Genomic DNA, 15,093 nt, shown 5'->3' on the forward strand with positions numbered 1-15,093 from the left:
ATGTAACTTGAACAATATGCTTTTAACCAATGATCATGCCACACATCAGTGTCATGTCTGTTGCACGAAATTGAATCTGAACCCTGTTCAATTTTATTGTGTTATACACATTGCCTCACACGCATGCACACGCACACACACACACACAGTAATCCTTCGTTATAATGAAGTCAGCGGGACGGCGAAAAAAATTCGTTATAAGCGGTAATTCGATATAAGCGACCACTCCAGAAAACCTAAAGCAGTCAAGCTTTAATTGTGCCACAACTACAAGGAAATCAAAATACAGTGTATTCAGTGAAGCAAAACTTTATTCAGGTGCAAAAAAGGCAGTGAGCTTTGGCTGTTTCATGTTCTTACCGGGTGCGAGCAACCTCTGCTCTAATTTGGCCAAGTATTGCACGAAGCCATGGTTGCTGCCCATGCATTCAACCTTATTTCGCAGAAGGCATAGGTACTTGCACATCTGCACCATTGTTGGTGCTTCATGTGGTCCGCTGGCTCTTCGTCCTTGTCAGGGTCATCAACAGTGTCAATTAGTATCTCTGCATCCGTCATTGGGGCGACCACGGGAGCAGCAGTATCAGCCAACGTCAGTGTCTCGAAGTCACCTTCTGCCTCTTGGCCAGCAATTTTATGAACAACCTCATACAGATTGCTGCAAGTCCAGTCATCATCAGTCTGGTCATCATCAGGGTCGCTGACGATGGCGCGGGAAAAGCCAGCGTGGGAAAAGCCGGTGTGCACAAAGCAGTTGGCGACCATTGAAGTTGCGAGTTCTGGCTGCGAAAGAGCCTTGCGGTGCAGCTTCCAGGTGGTCTCGATGATGCCCTGATCCATTGGTTGCAGTAGCGCTGTTGTGTTGGCAGGCAAAAATTCCACAGTGATCGCCTTGAGGTTGTTGCTCTTCCTGTGGCTCGGACAATTGTCAGTTATGAAAAGCACTTGCCGATTTTTTGCGTCGAACCCTCCATCCGGTAGGCATGCGTAGTCTTCAAAAATAGCAGCAGTCATCCATGCTCGCTTGTTACTTCTGTAGATGCATTCCTTGGGAATAGTTGCATTTCGGGAGCACAGTGGCTTCTCCGCCTTCCCCAGTATCAACCAGCGAAGCTTGTCCTCGCCTGTTGCATTGGCACCAAACAGCACCGTGACACGCTCCTTGCTCTGTTTTCCTCCGGATGAGGATCCGCGAGCGGTAGTGAACATGTGATTTGGTAGCCTCTTGTAGGTTGTAGATGTCTTTGCCTTTATACCTTTTAAGTAAAGCTTAGAGCTGATGTTGGTGCCATATGTCCATAGTGTCACAGCTTACGGCTGTGCTTTTGCCAACATTAGACTTCGAGGTCATGCCGTGTCGTTTTTTGAATCGCTCAAGCCTGCCATTGCTGCACTTGAAATCTTTATGGCCTATTTGGAGGGCTGGAGCTTTGGCTTTTGTAGTAAGTGCAGGTCCATGTACGAGGAAATTTGCACTCCTGGCGTTCTTCAGCCACTGTAGAAGTGCACCTTCCACTTCGGGGTTTTTCAAATCACGATTCCTCTTTCTCTTCACCGAAAAGCTATTTTCAAAGCGATCCAGCACAGCCTCCTTGTTTTTCAATACAGTTGATAAAGCAGATGGCGATATGCCGAATTTGTTTGCGATGTCAATTTTCTGCTGGCTGCCTTTTTCCACTTAATTTATCAGCAGAACTTTCTGCTTCAAAGTCGGGCACTTTTCCCTGAAAACTGATTGAGCCATTTATCACTGTAGGCTACAAAAGTACATGCGAGGCATGCCTAACGAAGCACTCTGAATAACACATAATCATATGGCCTGCAGCACGGATCCAAACGCATGCGCTGTCAGTGCCAAGGTGACTGAATGTGGCGGGCGATGCTGAAGGCAGAAGCTTCAAGTGTCTGTCAGAGCATCTCTGTTTCCTCATCAGTGCGCGCTGGTAATGGCGACGTTTGCAATGGCTGGCTTGGCATCGGCTTCACGTGTAACGGAAAAAAGGTGATTGGAGTTGTGGTGACCAAGAAGCAGGAACCACAGAAGGGCACCTGTTGGTGGAAGATTGTGTTCGGGAGGGCAGGTCGGAAGAGGACAGCTTTGGAAGAGCAGCGACGTCGAAACTGGCCGTGAGGAGGCGAGGAGTTGACATGAAGGCGAGTGAGAGGAGTGACTGGCCTCCAAACGGCTTGCAGACTGAAGTGTGAATGAGGAGGGGAAGGCAGTGGGCACATCTGTAGTGGGGGTGCGGAGGTCACGGAAGACAATGAGGGTATCACGCTGGAAGGCGCAATACCTCGAGCCGCAAATGCTGTGGCTCGAGTCAGGTTGTGCTTGTTGTGCTCAGAAAACAATTAGCCGCTCATTGTGGGTACGCAGCGCGATCTTGAAAACTGAACAGTTTTGCAGTAGGGGCTTTGCACGATCACTGGGCAATTTTTTCCCGAGGTGTGCAGCTGGGAAGTTTGCAAAGCGAGTTTTTCGGCGCACCATTGTCGACGACACTGTGCTAATTCTACGGTTTGAGTGTCAGTGTAAATGACGCACAGTCGCGTCTGCACCATTTACAAATGTGTAGGAACAAAATTCAATGGCCCTGCCACGAATTTAGACCGTTTGTCCTAAGTCGGATGGCGCGAATCGAGTGTGGCTGGCTCGACAAAATCGCCGGAGAAACACCAGCTTGCGTTGACCCGCCATGTTGAAAGCCTGACTCGCCGCTGACGACGCTCGAATTTTTCTTGTTTTCAGCAAGTTATTGGTCTATTTGCACCGTCAAAAGTGCAGCTAAGCTAGGGGCGGTGTTTTATTGTGATGCAGGCCGATTATGGTGAGCAAATTTGTAGACAGGCTTCCTCGAAGTCGTCTTCCCAATCTGTTAGCGTAGTTCCTTGTGTCGAACATGGCACTTATAATCGGAGGGACACTTGTGCTTTTCGACACATTTGAGCACCAGATGTGCTCGAGCGGTAAAACTTCGCTCATCGAGCGCACTCCATGGAATGCTATGGCGCAAGTCTGCCCGCGGTCTTTTGGCCACTTTTTGGCATCTAAGAGACCGCAATTTTCTCACATCGCAAAGTGTCAGAAAAACTTAAATTTCATGTGGATTCTATCACAGGGGACACCAGTGATGCGATTGCGACTGAGATTAACAATTCAGGTGCACTGCACCGTAGAATTTGATAGCTTCCATTTGCTCCACAGTTAACAGCTGGGAGCAGTCGGCACTCGCTTGGTGCCCGTTACTAGGCGGTAATCGGTCATGGGTTTGGTACTTTTGCGGCCTGTTCTGTGCCTGCATGAGACTAATTCGTTGGAGGTATTAATTTGATGCTGTCAAATTCGGCGCCGCTTAGCGGCGACAATGCTTCTGTTCATCACTTTGCTCTAAGCAGGTCAAGCTTTCCGTGCGCTTCAAGTAATGCGGCTTGAAATGCATATGTTTGGGTCAGGACCGGAAGAAATTTAGAATAAAACAATATTTTGAGTAAAGCGATTTCGTCATAACAAAGGATTACTGTGTGTGTATGTGTGTGTGTGTGTGTGTGTGTGTGTATATATTATGGGGTCTTTGAGTCTCACCGGAGTTTTGACCACTGCGGGTTCAAGCTTAGTGAGCCACAGGGCCACGCCAGCCGTCGCCTCTATTGCCGCTGCGCGCGAGCTCAGGCCGCAAGGGCCTACCGAGCGGCGCACGCAAGAACACAGTATTGCCTCGAGTTGACTGAAACCGTTTATTGTATCCGGTGGCACCCGACACTGCACAAACGCCCGGTCCTGGGGCGGCGGGTAACCAAAGGGGTCCCGCACCAATGGTGGAAACTGTTGTCAGGGGCGCCTATAGCACGTCGCTGTGAGAGTACAGGCTGAAGCTGGGACAGGCCACTAGGAAAAGTTATCTGGTTATCTTGCGATAACCAATGGGCCAACTCGCAAGAGCTCAGGCAATCTCCTTCGGCTTGGGCCTTCGATAAATGCGGCTCAACGTGGTACGACCTCGCGCGAGCACTAGGCACCCGTTCTTCGGCTCAGCATCCAGAGAGGATCAACATGAGGTATGCGCTCCCCGCTTGGGCAAAGGTGCCATGCGTGAGCTCAGTTCTAGTCACAAAGTTGTCTGCGGACGAAAGGAAGCATGTACGTACCTGGCACAGTTCCAAGGCAGAAGAGATACACTACAGTCACGGCAGTAGCCCCCAGGGGCCGGCTCGTGACGTCGTAGCTCCGCCCTCACCGCGATCCATCGCGAGTGGAACGCCACCGCTGACAACTGGTTCGAAGCAAGGTGGAAGTAAGGCGTGGGGATTGCGGAAACAGGTGAAATGCACCCGCACCATGGCGCATCGAATTCCCCACATCCCGACAATATATATACGTAAGAAATGCAGATCAGCTGAAACAGCCGAGGCAGCTTGCCTTCCCATTACAATATTTGCAAAGGAAACTTCATTTTTGCAACATTGATGTTATCTCTTTTAACTCGTGCCATTTAATTAGTGCAGTTTCAGTGCTCACTATGCAAAATCCTTCATTTGGTGGTTTCCGCTTGCTTGTGTCACCTATATTTTTAAGCGGGTTTCTTTGCATCTAGGCCTTAGCATCCCAACACTTATTTTGCTGATAAATGAGGCTAATGAGGCTGAACCAGTGCATCGACATGGTCTGCACAGCCAGATAGTTGCTCATTGCATGTTTTTACAGCCACACTGTGTCCAACTTGTGATCTCCTAACTCAGATTTACACCCCCTGGATATCTGTGTTTCATGCTGTCAAGCATGGAAGACAGACTACCATAGCACTATATAACTACCGTACCATAACTAACTACCACAGCACCAACGAAACCTGTCGTAGTGGGTGCAGTGCACCATGTGATCACAGCATCTAGTTGCTTTTGACACCACACTGAATTGATTGTTAAGATTTGAGAGCTGTAGTGGGATGGGCAACCAATGAAATCTGGCATGGATGTATCTAATTTTTAAGGTTATTTCTTTCCTTGAAGTCATTATGTTCCCGAGTACCCTTTGTAGCCAGTATGTTGCAGTGCCTACGGTTCAGCATTTTCATTCAAAAAGTGGCACTCAAAATGTTGTGGTGGATATCTGCAAAAAATCTCATTCTTTGGTTATGTGTTGCCTCACTTGCAGATGTCAAGCCATCGAACATGCTTGTGAATTCTAGGGGCGAAATCAAGATCTGCGACTTTGGCGTGAGCGGGCAACTGATTGATTCAATGGCAAACTCTTTTGTGGGAACACGGTCTTACATGTCGGTAAGTGCCAGTGCTGCCCCCTTTATTAATAAATAATTACTTACAAATACCTACACCGCCCGGGTCAGGCATTATCGTAGAGGAGATAAAGGCCAACTGCAACGAAATTTCACTTGGGCTAAACCGACTATAAATGCCTAGCGTATAATGTCAGAGTAATCTTGGCAAAGCAGCAGGGCTCGTGCCTAGGCAGCCAGGCGCATTGCTCACTCATCATTTGCAAGTTGACAGGCATTTCTCTCGGTGTGCGTTCTCCCTGTTGCGCTCATGATTTGAGCTGTTGAAAGAATGCCGATGCGTTGTGTGGCCGTCGGGTGCTCGAATATACATACTCAAACACAAACAATGGTTGTGCACTACACAACGCTGAGTAGAGGAAGGCTGAACATATCTTTCCTGTCCCAGCTTTTAGAGCGAAAGCGTGCACTGTGGCACAGCAGGCAAGTGTGACACAGATTAGCCAACGTGCACAAAGCATGTAAATTGCAGTTGACACAGCTGCACAAGCTGCATCTCAACAGCACAGTCACTTACCCATCATGCTAGGTCTGCTTGGCAAACGTTTCCTCGGGGTGAAGGGTACTATATGCTGTGATGGCGTGTGAAAGCCTAAGGTAATGTTCAAAGGTAAGTTCTATTCAAGCGCAATATTCTCGAGCGACTGTTTCTGGTAACGCATCATCTTCAAGATATTTTGTGCGGCTCTACATTGAACACGTCGAAGTGCAAAAACGAAATCCTTTCTGACACAGTGCCAGAAACGAGCATGAACCGCATGCGCATTTGTCACGCAGGAGAAGGAAACGCGGCGGACATGGTGTAGGTGTGGTAGCACGCCACGCTGGAGTGCAATGCCGCCATAGTGATATGGGCGAAGTTTTATCACTGCCGCAGTCCTGCCTGTCTGGCCATGAGTTTATGCACACTTTGCACCTATGCTTAGCACCGAGCCCCTGAAGCCTGGCCATACGAAGCCTCAGCTACTTATCATCCTTTACTGCAGATGGCAGTAGTTGTCTGATTGGTCTGATAGGTCAACGAGTGGGGCACTTTCAGTGTGCCAGGCAGTGGCCGGTGAAGTCAGATGCATTGTACCAGCGACATTATCATTCCAAAAATGTTACCTGTGCTTTAAACGTGACCCACAGCAGCGCAGGGATCAGTTGTTGCCACAGCGCTAGCGGACAAGTGCGTGGTGAGCGAGCGCTTTCGTTTGTTGAAGGCGCAAATGCAACACACTTGCTCCAGTGAGCCCGAACAGCATGCTGCTGGTCAGCCAAGCTAGCGCGCAATACAACCTGTTACAGCTGCTCTGGCGTGCGATAGGACATGTTCTATTCCCGCGTCAGCCACACTAGACTTCAGAGCATCCAATTTTCGCCAATGTAGCGTAACTGCACCATGCGGGGATCGTGTCCGTGTTAAGCCGGACTATATCGCACCTTTAGCTTGGCGACATGCTCTTCTTTGAGTGGAGCAAGAACGCGTTGAAGCCCTACTGTTGAATGGAGACAACCAGATATAGAAAACCGGCTGGACTCGGAGAATACTTCACATTGAAAGAACATCGCGGGCGTGCAACGGCGTTGTCACAGTGCATGAAGCAGCTAACAAAGTATACTGACTCGGTGGCTAGCAGCAGGCGGGGCATGTTCGCTGTTACACTGGAACGGAATACAAGCAAGGAAAGCAGACAGCACGCGTGCTGGTTCTGCGCATTCTTCACCGTGTGTCACTTCCGCCAAGCGATAATGGCAGCGTTTTTTGTTTCAGTTTCGGCATGAAAAATATCGATTTTTGCAAGCTCCTTGTGATGTATTGACTTGTATTTCAAGTGTAAGATTTTGCATAGAGGCTACTGTGTGTCTGAATTATCTGAAACTGGGTCTTCTATGCAGCCGAAAATTTTGTTGCAGTTGGCCTCTAATTACAAACATAAAGGGGAAAAATAGAATGTTGTGAAAACTGCATCAAATCAGTTATAGTAATAAAAATGCAATCATGATTAAAGAGGAAGACAACACATCCAATACCAAGTATAAAACATCCCATTATAATATTTGTTACACAATGCTTAAAAAGTACACTGGAAGTATTAGCTAAAACAGATTCATGTAAAGTTCTCTATGGCAGATGAAAAATTGGGTGCAGACATCTCATCCGGAAGCAAATTCCATCCTGCAGTTGTTTCCGGAAAGAATGAAAACTTGCATACATTTATGCGACTTTGGTAGGGCCTTATTTTCTTATAATTTTTGCATCTTAGACCGATAGTAAGATTGCTTTAAATATGTTCTTGTTGATTCCTGTGCTACCGCTGTTCATATTGCATAAAAGGTTAACATGATTATTTTTCTCTGTCTGGGCATCAACTTCCATCCTAGATATTCCCTGATTTGCGAACTTCTAATTTTATAGTTGTAGATGTCCATGATGAATCTTGCTGCCCTTTTCTGAACATGCTCTAACTTATCTTCAAGAACATTTGTGAAGGGGTCCCACACTGCGCATGCATGTTCTAACACCGGCCTAATATTAGATGAAAAGTTTCGTTGAAAGCTTTGGGCATAATTGGGCACTTGAAGTTCTTTTGGAAAAGATATAAAAGGTGACACGCTTTAGCGCTTTGTTTCATCAATGCGGGATGCAGTTCACTGTCGCAGTTGAAGTGACGCCGAGGTGACTCCATCAACTCTGTGCGCTAAAACATTATTTAGAGTATGAACTAGGCACCTTTTTCTTTTTGTAAATTGAACGTGATTACATTTTACGATGTTCAAATCCATCTTCGATTTGGCATGCCAAGAACAAATTTTTTTCGAGATCAAACTGCAACACATTCATTTCTTCGGTACATGACACAGGATGGTATACAACACAATGATCGGCATACAGTCCGAGATTCGAAACACGGCCTTCACTTAAATCATTTATAAAAATGAGGCACGCAAGCGGCCTAAAGGTGACCCTTGAGGCGCGCCTGATAAAATGCGAACTGTTCGCGACGTTGCACCATTCAGAACCAATTTTTGCAGCCATATGTACAAATAATCTTTTAATTAAGTCAACTGTACAGTGAATCGGAAAGACCAAGAAATGACAGTTTGTATAAGAGTAAGTTATGCAGGACTACGTCAAATGCTTTTTGAAAATCAATGAAAGCAACATCTATCTGTGTACTATAGTTAAAGCCGAGTGCAATGTCGTGTATGAATTCAGCAAGTTGAGTGGCTCAAGGTAATTCCATGCGAAATCCATGCTTGGTCGGGATGAAAAAAACCATGGTCATGAAGGTGTTTAATAAGATCAGAGTAAATAACATGTTCCAGTGCATGTAAATAAATATATAAAAAGAAAAAGGTCAGAATTAGATTTGCACGTTGCACCCTATTCTACTGAGGCATATTCTAGTAGTGGAAAGCACACAGCAGAATACAATTTCAGAAACAAAACAGGTGAGTGGAAATCATGCAATATATAACTTAGAATTCCAAGAGTGTGAAGGGCATGTTTCGCATACTTAATATGTGAAGAAAAGCTTAGCATTTTGTTGAAGTACACACCAAGATTTTTTATTTCATCGAGCCTGGGAAATGGAGAATCCTGAAGGGTGTATGAAAACTGCACATCGTGTGTTTCTGCATATAACTTAATACCGTAGTGCCACAGTTTCTCACCTGTTCATCGTCGGCGCGAAGTTGTCGACGGTGTATACAAGCTGGTTGGTCTTTCTGTACTCAAGCGAGCACAGCAAAGGAGTCAGAGTCAGGAGAAAGACAGGAAAAATAAAAATGATAGACTGACAATGACACAGATTAAAGGAAACACAAAAAACACAAGAACACTAACACACATGCACTTAATCTGGATCAGTGATGAATACCAAAGAAATACAACAAATAGTTTACAGTAAATATAGAAATTAACACTACACAAAATACACTTAAAGGTGGTCAACTAAACAGAGTTCAAAAGAAAGCAAATGATTGCATACGCATCGCCGGGCAGCTGCAGCAAGTCCATAAAGCATGGAGTCGACAGCAGAGCTTTCCCGAAGAACTCTGGCAAGCCGAGCTCATTGCGGTGGATGCGATTGCTGGGCTGGGTTTCCCGGGAGTCTACGTCTGACGTCTTCCCTCGAGCAGGTTGAGCTACCTTGAGGGGAACTACCGTGAGCTTCGTTGCAGACGTTGTAACTCACAGTTCAGACGCGGCTAGGCGGCCCAGGTGATACTGGACGGCACTAGCTACTTGATGCTTCTCAGCAGATTGTACGCTCAGCTTCTAGACTGCTTAGTTCGGTCTTAAACCTGCATGTAAATAATTTCTCCTTTCCCTAGTTCCCTGTGTTGGGGAACGGCAGATATTGGTGATGATCCAATCAAGTTCACCCAATTGTATCCCGTCTCCTCCCAAGGTCTTGGCCGTGCCCTTTTAATTAGGGGCGAGGGGACGGGTGATTCCCCCTGCTGTTAGAAGTCTTGCACTGGTATTGCACCACATACGCACACCCTTGAGTCTGTGGCACGCCTCTATTGTTCGTTTACAAACACAGGAGAAATGACGTCAGCCACCCATACGGCACTGTGGGCACACATACACTGTCAGCAATTCATGGTCACAGGATGGCACAGAGACACCACATATTTTGAGAGTATTCACACCCCTGCCTTCTTAGCAAACTTCTCAATGTATGTGCGGGGCAGAGAAAACACAGGGGTTCCTACAAAAAGCTGTCGGGGTGTCATGGTCGTGCTGACTACAAAAAGACAATCTCTAAACCTGCCTTCGACTTCTTTCGGCCGCTTGCCCGAGTGGCTGGCAATAGCAGTCTTGCTCGCCGGTCCCTATTTCCACGACCTTTTGGCACCCGTTGATCGGTGCTTTGTCGAATCGAATAATGCTGCACCGTGGCACATAACTTTGGAAGCATTTTAAGAGTGCCTTATTTCTGTACAGTCTGAGAGTGAAAAAATGTATTTTTGGAATTCAGTGCAGTCATGAACACTGTTGGCAGTCTTGAAAAGCTTTAAAGGGCCCCTCACCAGGCCACATAACATTCTTGTTTTGGTGTGTCGCACTGACAGCGGCAGCCGCGTGCTTGTCATCCTGCAGCAAATGCGCAATGAAAAAGGAAAATGTTTCTTTTCATAGGAAATTTAACCCGCTAAATAATCGCACCCCTGAATTTGTGTCAATTTTTTGAACAAAGAAGTGCGAACCTTATGCGAGTAAATACGTTAATTCTCGAAGTTGCATGTCACTATGACCGACGTCACAGCAATGCGATGTACATCGACTCTCCGGCTGGGAGCGTGGCGCTTGCGAGAAGGGCAAATGGCATTCAGTTTGAAATTTCAGCTCTTTCCGCAACGCGTAGCAATGTAATACTTGCAGACACGATCATTAGCGTGCATTGTATGCATGGCGCTTGTCAGCTCAAAAGAGAGAGAGAGAGATGAAGAGGAAAGGCAGGGAGGTTAACCAGATATCAGTCTCCGGTTTGCTACCCTACAGTGGTGATGGGAGATAGAAGTTAGAAAGAGGACAGAGAGGAAAGCGTTAAAAAAGAAACACGGATGCACGGAGGCACACACACACAAAAAGTGTTCCACTTAAAGACGTCAAAATGGCTAGACTTTTAAGGGGCCCTTTAAGGGGCCCTTTAAGGGGCCCTTTAAGGGGCCCTTTAAGTCATCAGCATATAAAGCCATGCTGTTCATCTATTAAATGTTCTTACCTTAAGACACTCTTCTACACACATGAACATCAGAAAGTTAAACAACGCATTATTTTGCCATTGAAACAAATGGGGGCATGAGATTTAGCACTGCAAAGACTTGAGTAAAAATAGCACTTGTGTAATAGCTGTGCTCCCCCTAATTAAACAAACTCGCATATACACAGAGAAAAGAAAGCTTTCTATAGTTTACTTATATACAAGCCACACCCTTGACCTTGTGAGATATGAAGGCTCGTACCCAAAAGTAAGCATAAAACACAGCTGTGTCAAGCTTTAGTCGTTGCATGATGGTGCGCTTTGTGGTTGCTACAGTTATCCATCTCAGCCAATAGAACTTTTTAGTGTTTATGAACACTCATGCATTTCAAAATTGATACTTCTGGTAATTATGTTTTTATACCTGTCCGCTCAATTCTAATAAAATTCAACAAAGTATTGTTCCTAATTTTTATCATTTTATGTAAAAGATATTGTGCAAAGTATAGTACTCCTGTCAAATGGGCAAATATGGTGTCAATCTGAGCCCGTGCACTTTTGTGCTAGTGTGATTTGCAGGCTGTCATATGGGAACGTTTAGCAACACTCACAGCAGAATGCACTCACCAGCAGGCGCATTTGGCGAACTCACTTCACTGCACCAAAGTGTGTAGCCTTGGTAGCAGTGCTTATGAAATAGGTGAAGTTTTATTGAGAGCAGTATTGTTAGTAATTGTGAACCACCTTTTTTGTGATTGGAAATGGTTTAAGCAATTAAAATGTGGTATACTGTAAACAATTCTAGTTTACTATTCTCACTTTCATTCTCTTTACGGCCACTCCAGATATTTGCATTCATGACACGCTCGAAAGATGCAATCTTTCATTGAGCGTACATAACCATGGGACACTGTCCTTGCTTAGATGCCAGATAAATGGAATGGAGCATGATGGTGTGTCCATTTAGATTCTTTTTCATTTTACAGCCAAGTTGACTGCACATCTCTTGAGTATCTGGCAGACGTGTATCTGGCATTCTATTGAAAACTCAAAATTGATGTAATGCTCTGTAGTCAGCGGATGAAAATTGAGAGGAGTGTCAGAGTGGACAGTAAGCGACAAATAAGTGCTGCTATAACACACGCCAAATAAGATCCGTTCTTGTACCATCAGTAAGGGAATCTGCCGTATTTTCTGTGCTCACCTTGGATGTTTTGTTGTGTTGTCTTGGCTCGTGATGATCAATAATGTCATTGCGGTTGCGATGAATTACTTCATTTTGATTACAGTTTATTCTAAATGGTGTTTTTAAGTACAACACACTATTCTTGTGCAAACATTGCCTAATATAACAAATATACTTCATGCCTACTGATTCCATCATTGCCAGTGCCATCATTTCCAAATGATGCTTTTCTTTCTCATGTAGCAGCGTGCCGCCATAGTGACACTCAGTGCACTGAAGTGCACTTGCTCAAAGGGACTTTACATTTCCCTGTGTGACACGAGTGTAACTTGGGCTAGGATTTTGTGATGTGACAGAACTGTTATTGTTCCTGTTGTGTATGAAGTGCAGATTCAAAAAGAAATGGGTAAACCACTACCAGATTCAAAATAATGGGCAGATACACTGTGTTTACTCATGCAAGTCCCGCACCCCTACAGTTTGATGTGCAGAAATTTGTGGGAAAAAAATACAGCTGATCCAATGAGTTGGAATCTATATACTACAGTGAAGCTTTGTGTGAGTGCATAAAGAGCCAAAACACGAGTATGTGCACACACACATGCACAAGCACACAGATGCGCATGCACATACACACACATGCGCACACATAGATTATACCAAGTCTTTTCTTAAGTGCAGTTGCTGACTACTAGAAAGTATGACTGGCAATGTGAACGCATCATGACTTCAGAGGCAGCATGCACATATGTATGTAGCGCAATTCGAATGTATTTTATTTGGAAGAAACATTCACTTCCTCGTTACTGTGCAGCCGTGGATATGTAAAGGTGAGCTTTTTGGCCCTTTTTAACACGATAGCGTTAAAAGAGTCAGTGTCGGAGAAAATCCCGTGTTGGCGTCCCATGTCGGCGTCCAGTGCCTGGTGTCGGACGTTGTTTTTGCAAAAAGATTTTCGAACCACCCATGCCCAGGCCATCCAAGTGCCGCGTGGAATTTACTGAGCTAATTGAATTTCTCAACTTAAGATATGTGAAAAAATCATAGACTATGACATACACATAACCTACAGACATGATAGCTCTGAGATTGTAATTTGACTATACAAGAAAACATAATTCTGTTACGCGAAAACTGAAAGAAACCCCTTTTCCAGTGTTTCCACAATTCACAGACAGACCGCGGCATCTGCCATTTGCGCACGATGGTGCTTGGTTGTCTCAGGGGCCACGGAGCGGTGCGCTCAGTTCCTTGTAATACCTTCAGCAAGCGCTTGCCTCCGCCGCATCGCGGCCCATGCCTGAGGCTGTGTTTCTACCACAAAGCCCGCCTTTGTGCATAGCGTTCGCGCCCAGCGTTTCCTGGTAAACATTACTGTTACATACTCTTGCCGGGAGGCGTGAGATGCAGTCGAAGATCTTTGAATGCTATCACGTTCCAATCTTAAAGGCGAAGCTTAAGTGTCCTCCAAATTTTTCTTTCTTTCCTCCGCATGGCTGGATGGATGGATGAATGGATGCTATGGAACGGGGCGGCGGGTTGTGCCACCAAGCTCTTGTTATTATATTGCCTAATGTCCTACCTATGTTAAAAAAAAGAAAAGGAAAAAAAAAACGAATTCCTATGACCAAACTTTCTGAACCCATATTGGGAAATTTGTTTTTGTACACCTCCGTTGTTTGTCATTTGCCTAGTTTTCTTCCGTCAACCTTCCAATCGTCTTTTCCTAATCTCTGTTGCGGACATGTTTACTTTCCCTGCTCTCGCTGAACGCAAGGGCTTCAAGGAGGCCAGAGGTGCCTAAATCGACTGCTGGGCAGATATCTTCACATTCTAATAAAACATGCTTCATCGTTTGCCTAGCTTTACCGCAGCAAGCACACGCTTCTTCTTCCTTGTTGTATCTTGCTTTATAAGTGCGTGTTCTAAAGCATCCTGATCTCGCCTCAAAAAGTAATGCGCTTCCCTCTGAGTTATAAATTGTTTCTTTTCTGATTTCATTTTTTCTTCTTTATTAGTTACTAATAGCAGGTTTTTCTTCTCTTTCTGCTACCCATGAGATTATCTCAGTCTCTCAGACTTTCCGTTTGACATTCCTTGTTGCCATATTGTTCATTATACCGGTTCCATACTTGCTGGTAAGCTTTCTAGTTCCTTTCCTTCACTGTGAAGTAATGGTTTTCTTGAACAAAAGTCTGAACACTCTTCCAGTCCATTAAATTTCTTTGATATTCCTCACTCGTCCTTCATAATCAATTTTATTGTGAGCTTTCCTCACTTCAAAACCTGTCCTGCCTATATCACCCTGCACAGCTTGATTAGTAGTCTTCCTTTGAGTGCCCAATGTGAGGTGTCCCACTGATCTTTGGTTGCCATTGAGTCTTGATTGTACCCCTGACTTAGGCAAACAACTGCATTTTCAAATGTAAGTCCTGAAACCATTACTCCTTTCTACATATCCCGGAGCAGCTCGTCCCTTTTGTATCCCCATAGCGTTCTGTGTTTCATTATGGCTGCATTTCTCTTCCCATTTGCTGTTATTGTTTTTTTCCTGTGTTTTCATATATCTATTGCCTTCGTTTATCCATATACCAAGGTATTTATATTTATGAGAGGTATTTTCTGGCCCTGTAGTGACACTGTTTGTTCCCTGTTTTCATTAAATACCATAACACCTGATTTTATAACGCTAAATTTCAGTCCTAAATTCTCACTTTCCTATACACAGATATTAGCCAGACATTGCACATCACTTTGCTTGTTAGCTGGCAACACGATGTCATCTGCATGAAACAAACCTGGAAGCTGCTGCTCTACTACTGTACACGTCTGTTTGTGTGAGAGATTAAACCCAATATTACAGTTAAACCTCGATATAATGAACTTCAATATAACGAAATTCTCAATATAA

At 45.0% G+C, this 15,093-nt stretch overlaps 1 protein-coding gene across 1 annotated transcript in view; it reads left to right on the forward strand.

The window, feature by feature from the left end:
* Positions 1 to 15,093, forward strand: part of Dsor1 (mitogen-activated protein kinase kinase 1) — a 46,449-nt gene that overhangs the window by 9,359 nt on the left and 21,997 nt on the right. The window contains exon 6 of the mRNA XM_075680470.1: positions 5,153 to 5,277. Coding sequence (XP_075536585.1) covers positions 5,153 to 5,277 — 125 coding nt within the window. The remainder of the gene's footprint in view (positions 1 to 5,152; positions 5,278 to 15,093) is intronic.

Source organism: Dermacentor variabilis, chromosome 2, assembly GCF_050947875.1.
Source record: "Dermacentor variabilis isolate Ectoservices chromosome 2, ASM5094787v1, whole genome shotgun sequence".
Classification (NCBI taxonomy): domain Eukaryota; kingdom Metazoa; phylum Arthropoda; class Arachnida; order Ixodida; family Ixodidae; genus Dermacentor; species Dermacentor variabilis.